At 54.0% G+C, this 13,765-nt stretch overlaps 1 protein-coding gene across 1 annotated transcript in view; it reads right to left on the bottom strand.

Moving 5' to 3' along the window:
• Positions 1-5,903: 5,903 nt before the first annotated feature.
• Positions 5,904-13,765, bottom strand: part of FOXK1 (forkhead box K1) — a 91,107-nt gene continuing 83,245 nt past the window's right edge. The window contains exons 8-9 of the mRNA XM_017894832.1: positions 12,268-12,492; positions 5,904-11,379 (exon numbers count right to left, since the gene is read on the bottom strand). Of these exons, the coding sequence (XP_017750321.1) occupies positions 11,099-11,379; positions 12,268-12,492 (506 nt within the window). The 3' untranslated portion in view covers positions 5,904-11,098. The remainder of the gene's footprint in view (positions 11,380-12,267; positions 12,493-13,765) is intronic.

Genomic DNA, 13,765 nt, shown 5'->3' with positions numbered 1-13,765 from the left:
CACCTGGTGCAGAGGATGAAGAGATGGGAGTTGGTGGATGGTGAGCAGTGGATGGGAGTCGGTGGAGTGCGGTGAGTGCACCTGGAGCTGCAGGTTGAAGATTGGCAAAGGAAAACCGGTGACAGGTAGTCTATGGAAAGCCTACTGCCAGTGTTTAACGTTTACTAGGGTAAAACGTCCACACCAAAGCGCACAAACCTTAAATGAATTCGATGTTTTACATTTCTAGAAATCAGTGGTAAATTGGCAAATGTCTTAAGCCTCGGCTCCATTGGCGGTGGTGGGGAGTCGGGGGGTGATTTGTGTTTGATAATTTCTGTGGTGTAAATACTCCTGCCATGGTTTGAGTTCAAGATCTAGACCATTTCCAGCTCCCCAGAGGTCCCCTGTGGCCCCTCCCAGTCAACACACACTCCCCTCCCCCAGAAGTAACTGCTAGTCTCTCTTCTCACCAGAGATTAGTTTTGCCTCTTTTTATACTTCATGCAAATGGAATCATACCGTATTTAGCTTTTCTTGTTCATCCATGAGTATTTGGTTGGTTTCCAGATTTTGACAATAATGAATACAGTTGCAGTGCATAATTGTATGTCTTCTGGGGTTCTGAGAGATGCACCCCTCTTTGTTGTATAGATACCCAGGTTCATAGGGCAGCTAACTTTAACTGAGATTCTAATTATGTGCCGGGAATCTCATTCTGTTGTCTCTCCCTCTCCACACAGACACAACCCAAGCAATTTTACCAGGGGTAATATTTGACTTGTTTCTTACAAAATGTTTACATTAGTGTCAAATGTCATTTTAAGGTCTCACTAGTGAAAAATGCTTGTCCTAATCAAAAGCAAAAAAGGCCAGACATTGTGGCTCATGTCTGTAATTCAAACACTGGGAGGTCGAGGCAGGAAGATCGCTTGAGCCCAGTTCAAGACCAGCCTGGGCAACATAGCAAGACCCTGTCTCTAAACAAGCAAGCAAACAAACAAACACAACTACAACACCTTAAAAATGATGCAATTAATAATTAGCCAGTGCAGCTCCCTGGAGGAAGGTTACGCCTCACTCACGCCTGCTGTTGGGCTGAAAGGTTTTTTTTTTTTTTTTTTTTTGAGACTGAGTCTAGCTCTATCCCCCAGGCTGGAGTACACTGGCGTGATCTCAGCTCACTGCAACCTCCACCTCCCGGGTTCAAGCTATTCTCCTGCCTCAGCCTCCCGAGTAACTGGGATTACAGGTGCACGCCACCATGCCTGGTTAATTTTTTGTATTTTTTTTTTTAGTAGAGACGGGGTTTAACCATGTTGTCCAGGCTGGTCTTGAACTGCTGACCTCAAATGATCCACCTGCCTCGGCTTCCCAAAGTGCTGGGATTACAGGTGTGAGCCAACGCGCCCAGCCTGGGCTGACATCCTAAACTAGAACTAATCTGTTAAAGTTATATTAGATTCTTACAATGGAAATGGAGTAACTTGAAGGAAGACAGAGAAGCAGTCAAACTTTAGCTGCAACTGTGGGCAACTGTACAATTGGAAAAATGCAAGTTATTCAGCTGAGTGAGTCACACGCAAACACTACAGAACCTTGACAGAAGATAGACGTGTGACAAGCACGCACCGCTGTCAAGTCTCCCGTCGGAAGTCGTCACACAGACACACCCAAGGGTCTCATAAGTCTGGGGGACTGTCAGAAGAGACAGAGGCTGATTGTATCGCAGCTGAGCTTCGGGGTGCCAGGCCTGTGGGGTGGGGGTGCCTGTGCGGCACATGAAGACGTGCAGCGCATTGCAGGCTGAAGTCCCACAGCTGGTGAGGACACAGTAGGAACTTGAACCCAGGTCTGTGTAGTTCCAAAGTCAATGCCATCCCCACCCCCCAGGCCCCACACCTACAATAAGCATGGCCTGGGAGAACTACTCCCCATGTACATTTCTACCCATCTTGTACACAGGTAGAAATTCTCATCTAGCCCAGGGCCAGCAGGAAGGACCCACAGTTGCCCAGGAGCCACTGGGGCAGTGACAAGTACCTACAAGTGCCCCCCAGCCAGGCTTTGGGCATGTGCCAGGAGCAGGGGGTTGGCTCGGCTGGTTTCTGCCTTTGCCATGTCTGAGGGGAGACACACATTGTCTTCACATTCCTGGAGCTGCAAACCTCCTCGCTGAGAGCACTCTCAGTGGGTGGTCACCGAGTCCAGGAGCCACAGGCACCTGCAGAAGCATCTCCTGTGTGAGCCAGGAACAGGATACCAAGGACCTATGGGCGACTTCCCTTAGCAGCAGCCGCCCTTCAGCCTCCAGAGCAGGGGACCAGGTGCCCATGTGTCCAGGGGGCCAGGAGCCTGCGTGTCCAGGGCGCCAGGAGCCCGTGTGTCCAGGCCGTCTGTCCGTCCACTGCCTTCAGCAGCCACCTGTGTACAAGGACCATGCCGGAGCCTCAGGGTCATTTCTTTAATATATAATTTTATTTCTGGTTATAGAAACAAATGCTAAGAGGAGAAACAAAACTTCCCCATCCACATACAACAATTTAATAGATAAAAGAACAGTTAAAATAAATGAAAAACAAAAAGTAGAAATTTTAAACTTTGTTATAGCTTTAAAACATTAACGTCTGATACAATTAGAAATCACATTCAGATCTCAAACTCTTAAAAAAAAGTATGGCTCCTTATTAAAAAAATACTGTATCCCATTTGAAATGAAAACACAGGCCGCCTGCTGTTGACATGGGTGGGGCTGTTCCTTCCTCTGGTGTCATGCGTGCCCCCTCCCGGGGCTGGGGTGCAGCCACACCCCCACCGGGGCGCCCACCTTCACTTCTCCAGGGCGGGACACGCAAGGTGACATGACTGGAACTTCACATCCAATGCTCTAGAACTGACATTTCCACTTTATAGGATACCGCTGCTTTTTAAAGCACTGATTATCAAACATGTTGTGAAAAATACTTTAGACAGGCAGCCACTGTAAGGAAAAAAAAAACACACTCACATACACACACACACACACACACACTGAACACCCGCCCCTCCCAAATTATTTTTACAGGAGAATAATTGTTCAGATTAAAACAACAACAAAAACTCAGTATTGGCTTTAACCTCTCCCGCACATGTGCTGAGCTGCCAGCCTTTGTCATCTGCAGGGCACGTGCAGCTCAAGTGTCTGGACTCAGTGACATCTCAGGACAGACTCTGGAAACCAGCTGTGGTCTCTCCTCCCACCCCCACTTCTCCTGAAACCGAAATCAAGCCACGTACATGAAGGTATTCTAGGTATCCAAAAAGCCCTTCTTGAAAGAAAGGAGAGAAGGACCAAACTTAAAATACTTGATTTGATTTTTTATTTTTGAGACAGAGTCTCCCTCTGTTGCCCAGGCTGGAGTGCAGTGGCGTGATCTCCGCTCACTGCAACCTCCATCTGTCCCAGGTTCAAGTGATTCTGGTGCCTCAGCCTCCCTGGTAGCTGGGATTACAGGCACCCACCACCACGTCTGGCTAATTTTTTGTATTTTCAGTAGAGACAGGATTTCACCATGTTGGCCAGGCTGGTCTCAAACTCCTCAGGTGATCCGCCCGCCTCGGCCTCCCAAAGTGCTAGGATTACAGGCTTGAGCCATCGCGCACGGCCAAATATTTGATTTTAAGTCCCCATTGTTATTGATTAAAAGAAAAAAAATCTGGACCAGTTAACCTGGAAATTTAGAGGCCACAGACGCAATTTAACATCCAGGCCTATGAACTTCATGCAGGGGAAAAAAAAAACATCTAATTCAGAGTCACAGACCTCATTTCAGCTTAGCCAACACATTTGGAAGCTTAGGGGTCAGTTCTAGAAGCTGCTTTTAACTGTAGCCTCGGAGGAGCAGGTCCTGTCGCCGAAGGGAGGAGAACGATTGAAGCCGCTTCGCTTCCCCTGGCCCCAGCCTCCCTGCACTCTTTTCGCTGTGTCTGACACAGGGCAAACCACCGACGACTCAAATGAGCAAACGATTCCAGAAAAAGGAATCTGAGATAAAGAATAACCAACTAGGTGTCTTCCCATTGTAGTCTCACTCCCCCCCCAAAAAAAGAAAAACTGGGTAAGGAGCAAAAAAAGTGACAGAGGCCGGGCGCGGTGGCTGACGCCTGTAATCCCAGCACTTTGGGAGGTTGAGGTGGATCACCTGAGGTCAGGAGTTCAAGACCAGCCTGGCCAACATGGTGAAACTCCCACCTCTATTAGAAATGCAAAAATTAGCCAGGCGTGGCGGCAGGTGCTTGTAACCCCAGCTACATGGGAGGCTGAGGCAGGAGAATCGCTTGAACCTGGGAGGCGGAGGTTGCAGTGAGCCGAGATTGGGCCACTGCACTCTAGCCTGGGTGATAGAGCGAGACTCCATCTCAAAAAAGAAAGGTGACAGAGTGACTTGGAGACCTCTTCAGTCACCTCTGGCAGCCTCTGGTTGACTGAAATCTGGAGGATGGAACCTAAGATGCAGCTGGGTCACTGGGGCCTGGAGCGGGGTGGGGGCAGGGGGTCCTCTACAGCCAGTGTTCAGCTGCTTCACCAAAGCCAATAAATACGTTCACAGCTTCTCCCTGGACCCCGTATTTTTCTTTTCAACGCATTTTCCCCATGGCGAAAATGACAGGGCAGGTGCAAAGAGTGACTGAGATTCTTCCGAGGGGTTTCTCCCTGGACAGAAAGAAAGATGCCTAAAAATAAACTGACTGCCCTCTTAGTAATATTCTCTGATACTCTGAGCAGCCAAAACTAGCCATTAGGATGAGTAAAAGAAACTAAAAAAAACCCCCAGAGGCTCACCAATTCAAAGGAAGAATGCTCACTTCAGCCCTGCACAAAAATACAAGGAAAATGCCAGTCTTGGCGACCCGCAGAGCTTCTGGATCACAGTCAGGCTTCCCGGGAATGGCTGGCCCCGAGGGAAGGCCTCCGCTCACTGAGCCTCAGGGTCTCATTCTCCAAGGACTGGGCTGTTTCTCAGGGCAGGAGTCTGACCTCCAGCAGCTGGCACAGACTTGGGATGTGACAGACAGGCACGGCGAGGTTCATCAGTCACAGATGAATCCTCCTCACCACTCTCCCCGCTCCCCTCTCTCTCTCGTGGCCTTCTGATTCTGTTTTGCCCAGGCAGACTTCTCACCCACCTCCAGGAAAAGCCAGCCCAGCTTCACACCCCCACGTGGCACCACCAGTCATGACGCATGGCAGGGCTGGCTCTGGGCCCTCCACCCTGTCTGCCTTCCAGGAGGGGGTTCTCAAATGTTCCATCCAGCAGCAGAGCTGAGGGCTGCAGCCTCTGCCTGAGAAGGAGGAGCTGGGATGGGGCCGGAAAAGCCCAGCAGAGACAGGGTCGCACGCCTGTGGGCTCACAAGGCAACCCAAGAGTGAAACTATTTTCCCTAAAGAAGTCAGTGAAATGGGTCTATTTTTAAAATTTCAGTTCAGAGGGAAATGTGTGTGGTTGTATCCCCAAAATCGCATCCTTGCAAGCAGCTGTGACTTCGGGGTTTGGGAGACAGGGAGGACAGAGGAAAGGATGCAGCAGCTCCAACGGGACAATCCTTTCCACAGATTCAACTCCGACAGAATTCAAGCCGCGTGGCGTGGGAAAGGGGCCCCCTCTCGAGGCACGGACCCAGCTCACCACCCTGCGAGGGGCCGCAGTACCCACCGAGATCCCCTGCAAAGCACAGATTCCAAACCCTCCCTCTGGTCACCAAATGTAGCAGCTTTTCGTATTAAAAGACAATGTGAATTGCAAAGGGCTTGCACCAAACCCAACAACAAAACAGTAAGTATGTGATGAAAACCGTGTCCTGAGCACTGAAAAACAGGCCTGGAGAAAGGAAAAGAAAATTGTTTAAGATGCAGGAAAACAATCTGAAAATAAGGGACAGAACCAGGCAGGAGACCATTTGTTATATTCTCAATTCTACCCTCACTTCCAAGAGCCAAAATACATTACCCGGGAACCTCCGGAGCTGAGTCCTGTTCTAAGGATTAATCCTGTCTTCATAGCAGCACATGTAAGCAATGTAAAGTATCCTTATTAAATAATATTGCTTCGAGGCAGCGGTAATGTCAAGGAGGCTTGAGGCGAGGCTGTGGGTAAACACGTTTTCATCAGGAGTGTGACGCAGTCACCGTGGTCGCCCCTTACAGCAGACCTACTGCAGCCAGGCCGCCCGCAGGGCCGAGGAGGCCTCCAGCCAGCATTCTGGGGCTCTGCATTTGCAAAGAGCCTTACAGTCATGTTTTGTAACTTACTCCAGCGTGAGGAGCGTGCGATTCCGCCCTGCGACATAAGGCGGCACGCTGGTGATTCTAAAGCCTTTTTTAGGGGGCTTTCTCAGAGGGGTGAGGAGGAGCCCAGGATGGACTTGGGGTATCCTCTCTAGAGAGCTCTACAGTTCCTCACCCCGCATGAAGTCACTCAAAGGCAACGCAGAATGTGAGGCTTCTGAAGCAAAATAGACCTGCGCTCCCGCCGGCTCTGAAAGCGAAGGGGAAAATCCTTTCTTCTCCGACGCTTCCCCATGTTCAATTACGTTTTCAGTTTTCCACTGAGGTCTGTTCTTTGTCTCTATAAAAACACTGATTTCAAAGCCAAGGAAAAGCTTCCTCCTCCTCCTGAACGCGCTGATTCGCCCAAAGAAGGGATTTTCTCTCGAGAGACAGAGGGGAGCCCTTAGTGGGGGCTTTTTGGAGAGTCCCAGCTCCCTTGGGGTGTTCCAGGGAGGGCCCTCTTTATGTAGAGAACACAAGAGCATTCACTGAATGATGCCTCTGATCTTAAACCAGTAAACGGACCCAGGAGCGGGCGATGGGGCGGGCGGCAAGGCCCAGCTGGACTCAAAACTTCTTGGGGCTCCGGCAGTCTGGAGGGGGCAGGGTGAAGCCCCGGCCCGGCCCAACTCCACCAAATCCATCCCCTCCCTGCTCAAGAAGCACAGAGCGCAGTACCTAGGATCAGGGAACACTCAGCAACTCAGAAATTCATTCCCACCTTTTTCACTCGGCATGGTTCTTAAATCAAAGAAAAAGGAAATACAAATAAACAGCAAACCCCAAAGAGAACACACCAGACCTCGGGAAGGTAACTGAGGGGCGGCAGGTGTGAGACACACATGGCTCCACCTGCCTGGTCACGGTCCCACCCAGTGTCTTCCCAGCGCCGCCTCAAGGGTCTCTGCATGGGGACCTGACACCAGCGTCTCGTTTCACCCACAGCACATGGCGCCCTCTAGCGTGAAGCCGGTGGGAGAAGGCTGGGGCGCTGCAGAGCCGTGAGACCGTACTCGGCCCATTGGTGAGGGATTAACATTGAGGTTTTTTAGGAATGTAGAAAGAAAGCAGAAGAGGGACAGTCTATCTGGGTCCCTCAAAGGCATGAGTGACAGATTCCACCCTCAACAGAGGGCAGGTGTCACCGGGAGAACTTCCACGTGGGAAGAAAGACACAAGTGGCTGAGGACAGGCACACACCGGGACACTGGGCACCATGCCCTTGACAGCCAGGTCTCCCTGAGCTCCTCTGGCCCTGCTGCTCCGTGGACACTGGGCTGGTGGCAGAAGCTGGCACGGGAGAGGGTGCCCTGAGCCAGCTGCTGCCGTAGCAGCCGGGGAACGCTCAGGCCCTGCTTCCCCACTTCCCAGGGGCCACCAGATGGCCTCTGTGGATGCCTGTCCTCAACCACTTAAGACGTTGTTTTTGGGACTTACCTCCTAGCCAAAGTGGGTGTTTTCTTGTATTTGGTAAACCTGGCAATTATCCCACAGGAAGCAGAAGAGAGAAGCGGGTTACCGAGCCCAGGGGCTCTGAGGGAGCCCCTTTCCGAACAGGGCAAAGCAGGAGGGGCCCTTCCCAAAGTCACCACTGTGACCTGCTGTTTTCATCCGCTGTGGACCGTGCCCCCAGACCCCGGTGACCAGAGAGCAGGCCCTCAGCCTCTGCCTCTGCAGTGACCCCAGAATGGGGCTGGAATCAAGCTGCTTTTGCTCCCCACATTTCTGCATGTCGCTAGGGTCAGCTCACCCTTGAGAACCCAGAGAAGGTTCTTGGGTCAACCAGACACGGCTCAGGGTCACAGGCCGCCCAGGCTGGGGGCTGAGGCTCTCCCGGTGCCCCTGGCCTGTGTTCTTGCTTCTGCAAAAGCGCCTGGCTGGGAGGCACTCACTGGGCTGGCTCAGGGCACGCCGGGAGGACTTTGTGGCCGGGATGTGCAGCTCTTTTGGGCCCTGTCCCTTCCTGGGCCTCTGGCTACTGGTTCCAAGACAAGCTCCAGCATGAGCCAGGCATGGTACCTGCTCAGATGACCAAAAACTCTTTTAAAATCTCATGGTTACGAGCCCAGAGCAGTGGATCCAGGACCCAGGCCTCCTCTCCCTGCCCTGCTCTGAGTCTGAGCCGACCCCTAGGACCACGTCCCTTCATCCCTCTTTGCAGTCCCCGCAGAAGCTAGACAGTGAGGACTCCCAAGCGGCAGAACGCAGCCCAGGGATCCTGTGCTCACCATCTTCCGGCTCCATCCACCACTCCCTTTCCACGCCCTTGGCATTGAAGCAGTGAAATCAGAGAACGGTACCGCTAACAGGAAGAATGTGCTCCGTCTCAAAACCAGGAAAGCAAGTGGGTCAGAGCCAGCCTGAGCAGACCAGGCCAAGAGGCGACCTCACTTTGTGACCAACACGTGGTGCAATCCTGGCACGCAGCGCTCCCTGCAGACATCAGCTTGCACGAGGAGGCCAACCTGCAGTGGCCCAGAAGCAAACAGAGCTCCCCCGAGGGTGGCCACGTGCAGCCCTGGGGACACACAATCACCACGGAGGAGAGAGCAGCAGCAGGTGGTCACAGAGGCCCCCTGTGACGGGCGTTCCTGGGAGGGCGCCGGCTCAGGCCACACAGGCACCGGTGTCAGGGAGCCATCTCCAACCACCACACCCCATTCTCTCAGCCATGCACGCACACACCAGGCACCACGGAAAGAAAAGGCCCACAGACGACAGCAGGAGGCTTCAGTGTGGTACGGGGCGCAATCGCTCACCCTCCACGGATGGAACTGCACCCAGGACGGCCGGCTGTGTTCATCCCGCCCCCACTTCTCTGAAACCTCACCCAGCCCAACAGGTATGGACTTCCACAAAGAGCTTATTTCTCATGGAAAGGTTAGTGCCATAGAAACGACTCATTTTGGAGGGCTTAGAAAAACAACAGAATGGGAGAAGGAAACTGAACAGGGGTTTTCTCTATCTAGGTGGAAGGAGGGGGCCCACAGAGGTCCTGCACTTGTCCTGGGGGACAGGGACTCTGATGGGGCCACGGGCGACCCCACTCCGCCGCACAGCACGCGTGTCCTCCCGCACTGCCTCGGAATCACTTTGAAAAAGCATTCTCCCTTCTTCTCCAGGGAGACACCTGCCCAGCCGCCTCCCTCAGACGCCTTCCAGGCACCTGGGTCCCTTTGTGGCTCTCCCGCCACGGCCCGGGTGGAGGCTCCTTTGCTGGTGAGAGGCTGTGACACAGAGGATGGGCGATTTCCAAGACCCACTACTCCTCAGGCTCTTCCAGAGCTCTGTATTGAATCTGTCGCTGTTTCCCCAACAGGACAGCCAGCGCCGGAGCGGCCAGCAAAACTGACAGCTGACCTTTACAGGGATGCAGCTCGCATCTCCAACACACACGGAAGGACTCCTCTTTCCTCCTGGAGCTGGGCTCGGCATTACACAGCTCTGGCTCAATGCCGCTTGATGACAAAAGATCCAGGCGCCACTGGCCGTCTTAATAGAAGTGCAGGAGGGGCTTCCTCAGGGACCTCGGAGCCACCCAACTGCTGGAGCATCCCATCCTCCGGTTCTCACCGTGTAGCAAACAAAAGCAGTCGCGTTGGCTGGGGCTGGGTGTGGAGGCACAGGCCTGCTCGCCGCTGCTGCTGGGGTGTGGTCTCCCTTCTGCTCACGGACGGACCTGAGCAGTGGCCCAGGAGCAAACAGAGCTCCCCCATGAGGGTGGCCACATGCCACCTCCCTTCTGCTCACGGAGGGGCCCTGGAGTTTCAGGCAGGAGAAATGGTTCCAATTTAAAACAGCAGATCAATGTGGGAGTGGTACGGACGCTGTAACTGGGTGAAAGAGCAGCTGGAGCAGATGGCATTTGGCACCGTTGGGTCCCACTGTGGCCGTCAGCACCGGGACGTCAGAGCCACGGGAGAATCTGGGGAGGTCTGGTCTGCAAAGCAGTGGCCCCGACTGTCCCCGGCAGTGCGATGTCTGCGGCGGGCGGATCCAGGCCGATCTTGCATCCTAGGAAGCTTCCACCGCGAACGCCAACCCAGGAAGCTGCTGCTCTTACTTGAAGTTATCAGAGTGGCAGGTTTACTCTTCGAGGGGACTCAACCCAGCGGGAACCCCAGACCTACGGCCAGTCATCAGACCGTCAACAGATGAAATCCTCAGAAATACACGATCCCTTTTGTGTCTGCCTCAGGTGTACAATGAAGTCTGAATTCCAAGTTTAAACAAAGAAAAATTTGGGGTCCAAAGTGAATCCGAACACCCCCCGAGTTAATGCCAACACTCTCCATGTCACGTTCCGGGCAGAGAGGATGTTAGGCAGTCCGTGGCTCGGCAGCTCCTGGCTTCCTCAACAGGCATCCGTCCGGTTCCCGGGCCTCCCCGGCAGCCTCGGTGTGTGCTGTGCTGCGTTTCTGTCCGTCCTCCCGAGACAAAGGCAGTTGGTCGTGCAGCGTGGAGCAGAGGGGCTGTCTTGACACGTTCCTCGAGATGCTGAGCTCCAACCTCCTCCCCACGCCCGACAGGGAAGCCTGGGGAGAGGAGGTGGTGCCGAGGGAGAAGGAAATGAAAGCAAAGAATTCCCAGAATCATACAATCAGTTGTCTGAACTTGTTTATGTGTTTTTGTTTTAAACCACGGGAGGGCAGGCGATAAAATGGAAAGGGCTGGGTGTGTCCAGGTGCTGCTGATGCCCGCGGGCCGCCATGGGCTGTTCTCCTCCGTCTGTGGGTGCGGCCGCCTGAGCTGCCGGGTCCAGCTTCGGGGTCGCCGCTGGGTGAGTCCCACTCCCCCACATTGCAGGTGACCTCACTCGCCGGTGCCTGGCCCCTGGGGGCCAGCGGCTGCGATCACTCCGGCCGGTGTGGTTGCAGCCCCACTGGGCTCCTCCACCCGGGACCTTTTGACCTCGGGCTCTCCAGTGGAAGAGGCAGAGGCAGAGGCGGTGGTGGCAGTGGCTGGGGTGGTGGTGGCCGTGGCCGCGACGGCTGTTGCTGACTCCTTGGGCCCCACCTCACACACCCGGGTGACCACCACCGGCGCGGACGAACTCGCCTGGGTCGCAAGGAGCTGCAGAGGGCTGGTGAGGGCTGGAGTGGAGGAAGAAGAGGGTTACTCTGGGGTCTGGTTAGGACCCAGCTATTTTTTTCAAGTCACCTACACAGGGGCTAAGCCGCCGAGCAGGAACCAGAGCTCAGTGCACCCCTGCCAGGCAGGCCGGCTCCCCTTGCTCTGCTCCCTGCAGGCCCTGTGGGCCCTGCCGTCCCCTCCCCACCTCATCTGCCCCGTCTCTACTGGCTCCAGCCTGTCGGGTGGAGGCCCCTCTTGTTGCTGTCTGGATCCTGCTAGACATCAACGGCTCGCCCCACTCCTTTACACAGACGCACCGCCCTGAGCCACCCTGCTGACACCCTGCCCAGTGCCCTTGCACCCCAGCACCCCAGCTCTCCTCCTTCCCTCCACCTCCTGCCTCACCCCATGGAGCGTGATCCAGACACTGGGCAGGTCTGGGTTTTCCTTCCACCCTCTTTTCTTTCCCCCCTCCTTTTTTATTTAAGGGACAGGGTCTCGCTCAGTCACCCAGGCTGGCATGTAGCGGAGCAATCACAGCTGACTACAGCCTCACTCTCCCGAGCGGGGGGCCACAAGTGCGCGATACCACACCTGGCTAAGTTTCTGAATCTAACGTAGAGATGGGGTCTTGCTATGTTGCCTGGGCTGGTCTCAAACTCCTGGGCTCAAGCGATCTGCCTGCCTTGGCCTCCCAAGGTGCTGGGATGATAGGTGTGAGCCACAGAGCCCAGCCCCTTACACCCTCTTTTCTTAGCATTATCCCGGTGCCTGGAGTATAGCAGGTATGCAATAAACTGAACTGAGTGGAGGATCGGGTGATACTGGGAGAACATTCTCGTGCTGCACTGACTACTGGGAGCCACAGACCTTGGGATGTGGCATGGAGAACAGGGCCAGGGCCTCACCGTAAGCGTTGCCAGCTAAACTGTTCGTGGGAACCGCATGCTTTCCATTCTGAGTGACGGCCCGGACTGGAAGGTGGTGCTGCCCGAGGGTCACAGGTGTGGCGGGCTGCAGGATGGTGACTGTGTGTCCGGGGACCCCAGGGGCCATCTGGCTGGCCACTGTCTGGATGACTCCACCGGCTGCGGGGATTGTGGCAAATGCAATGGTGGGTTTCTCCTCCAGGCCTGCGGGACAGGAACCAAGTCAGCACCACACTGAGCCAACGACACAATTGATTTCCTCAACGCCTGGGCAACAGGTTGCCAAGTGGGGAAAGTGAGGTCGGCACTGGGAAAAACTTGCTTTGCTAGAGGAAAATCTCACGGGCGAAATAGGTTTGGGAAGAAAACAATTACTAAGGTTTTCGAACAATATATATATATATTTTTTTTTTTAGACAGAGTCTCACTCTGTCGCCCAGGCTGGAGTGCAGTGGCCGGATCTCAGCTCACTGCAAGCTCCGCCTCCCGGGTTCCCGCCATTCTCCTGCCTCAGCCTCCCGAGTAGCTGGGACTACAGGCGCCCGCCACCTCGCCTGGCTAGTTTTTTTGTATGAACAATATTTTACTTACCTATTTTTTGAGACGGGTTTTGTTGCTCTGTCACAGAGGCTGGAGTGCAGCAGAGCGATCTCGGCTCACTGCAACCTCTGCCTCCTGGGTTCATGCCATTGCCTGCCTCAGCCTCCCGAGTAGCTGGGATTACAGGTGCCCGCCACCACAACCGGCTAATTTTTGTATTTTCAGTAGAGATGGGGTTTCACCATGTTGGCCAGGCTGGTCTTGAACTCCTGACCTCAAGTGATCCACCCGCCTCGGCCTCCCAAAGTGCTGGGATTACAGGCGTGAGCAACCGCGCCCGGCCTAGAACAGTATTTTAAATACCTTAGCTTTAACCAACCCAAATTTAGCCTGAGAAAGAAAATGTATTACTTGGAATGAAACGATCCTGATTAGAGCTGTAACTTGGCCTTCCCTCACCAAACTGCAGTTTCATTACGGCAACACTGAAAACACCACCGCGGAGACGAAGTCAAGGGTGGAGAGTGGCGTCAGGGGGTGCTGCCTAACTGAAGGTGTTCCGGAGAGGGGCTACTTTTTCCCTAAATGACTTCTAAAGTCTCCTTACGAGGGAGTCGAAAAGAACAGTCTTCCCAGGCTCGTTCTTTCTGCAGAAAATACTAAATTCCAAATGCACGCAAGGCCGCAGCACAACCGAATTTAATGTTACCTTAGGGCAAGGACACAGCTATGTGCATCCGAGGGCCCTGTTCAACAAGGAAGGACGCATCTGTGGAGAGTCACGGTTTTTTATTTTTTTGAGACAGGGTGTTGCTCTGTCGCCCAGGTTGGAGTGCACTGGCGCAATCTAACTCATTGCAACCTCCGTCTCCAGGGTTCAAGCGATTCTCCTCCCTCAGCCTCCCGAGTAGCTGGGACTACAGGAGTGCACCATCAT

This window comes from Rhinopithecus bieti, unplaced genomic scaffold (genome assembly GCF_001698545.2).
Source record: "Rhinopithecus bieti isolate Rb0 unplaced genomic scaffold, ASM169854v2 scaffold_1017, whole genome shotgun sequence".
Classification (NCBI taxonomy): Eukaryota; Metazoa; Chordata; class Mammalia; order Primates; family Cercopithecidae; genus Rhinopithecus; species Rhinopithecus bieti.
Note: the sequence above shows the minus strand (reverse complement) of the source record. Positions and strands in the feature narration are given on the sequence as shown.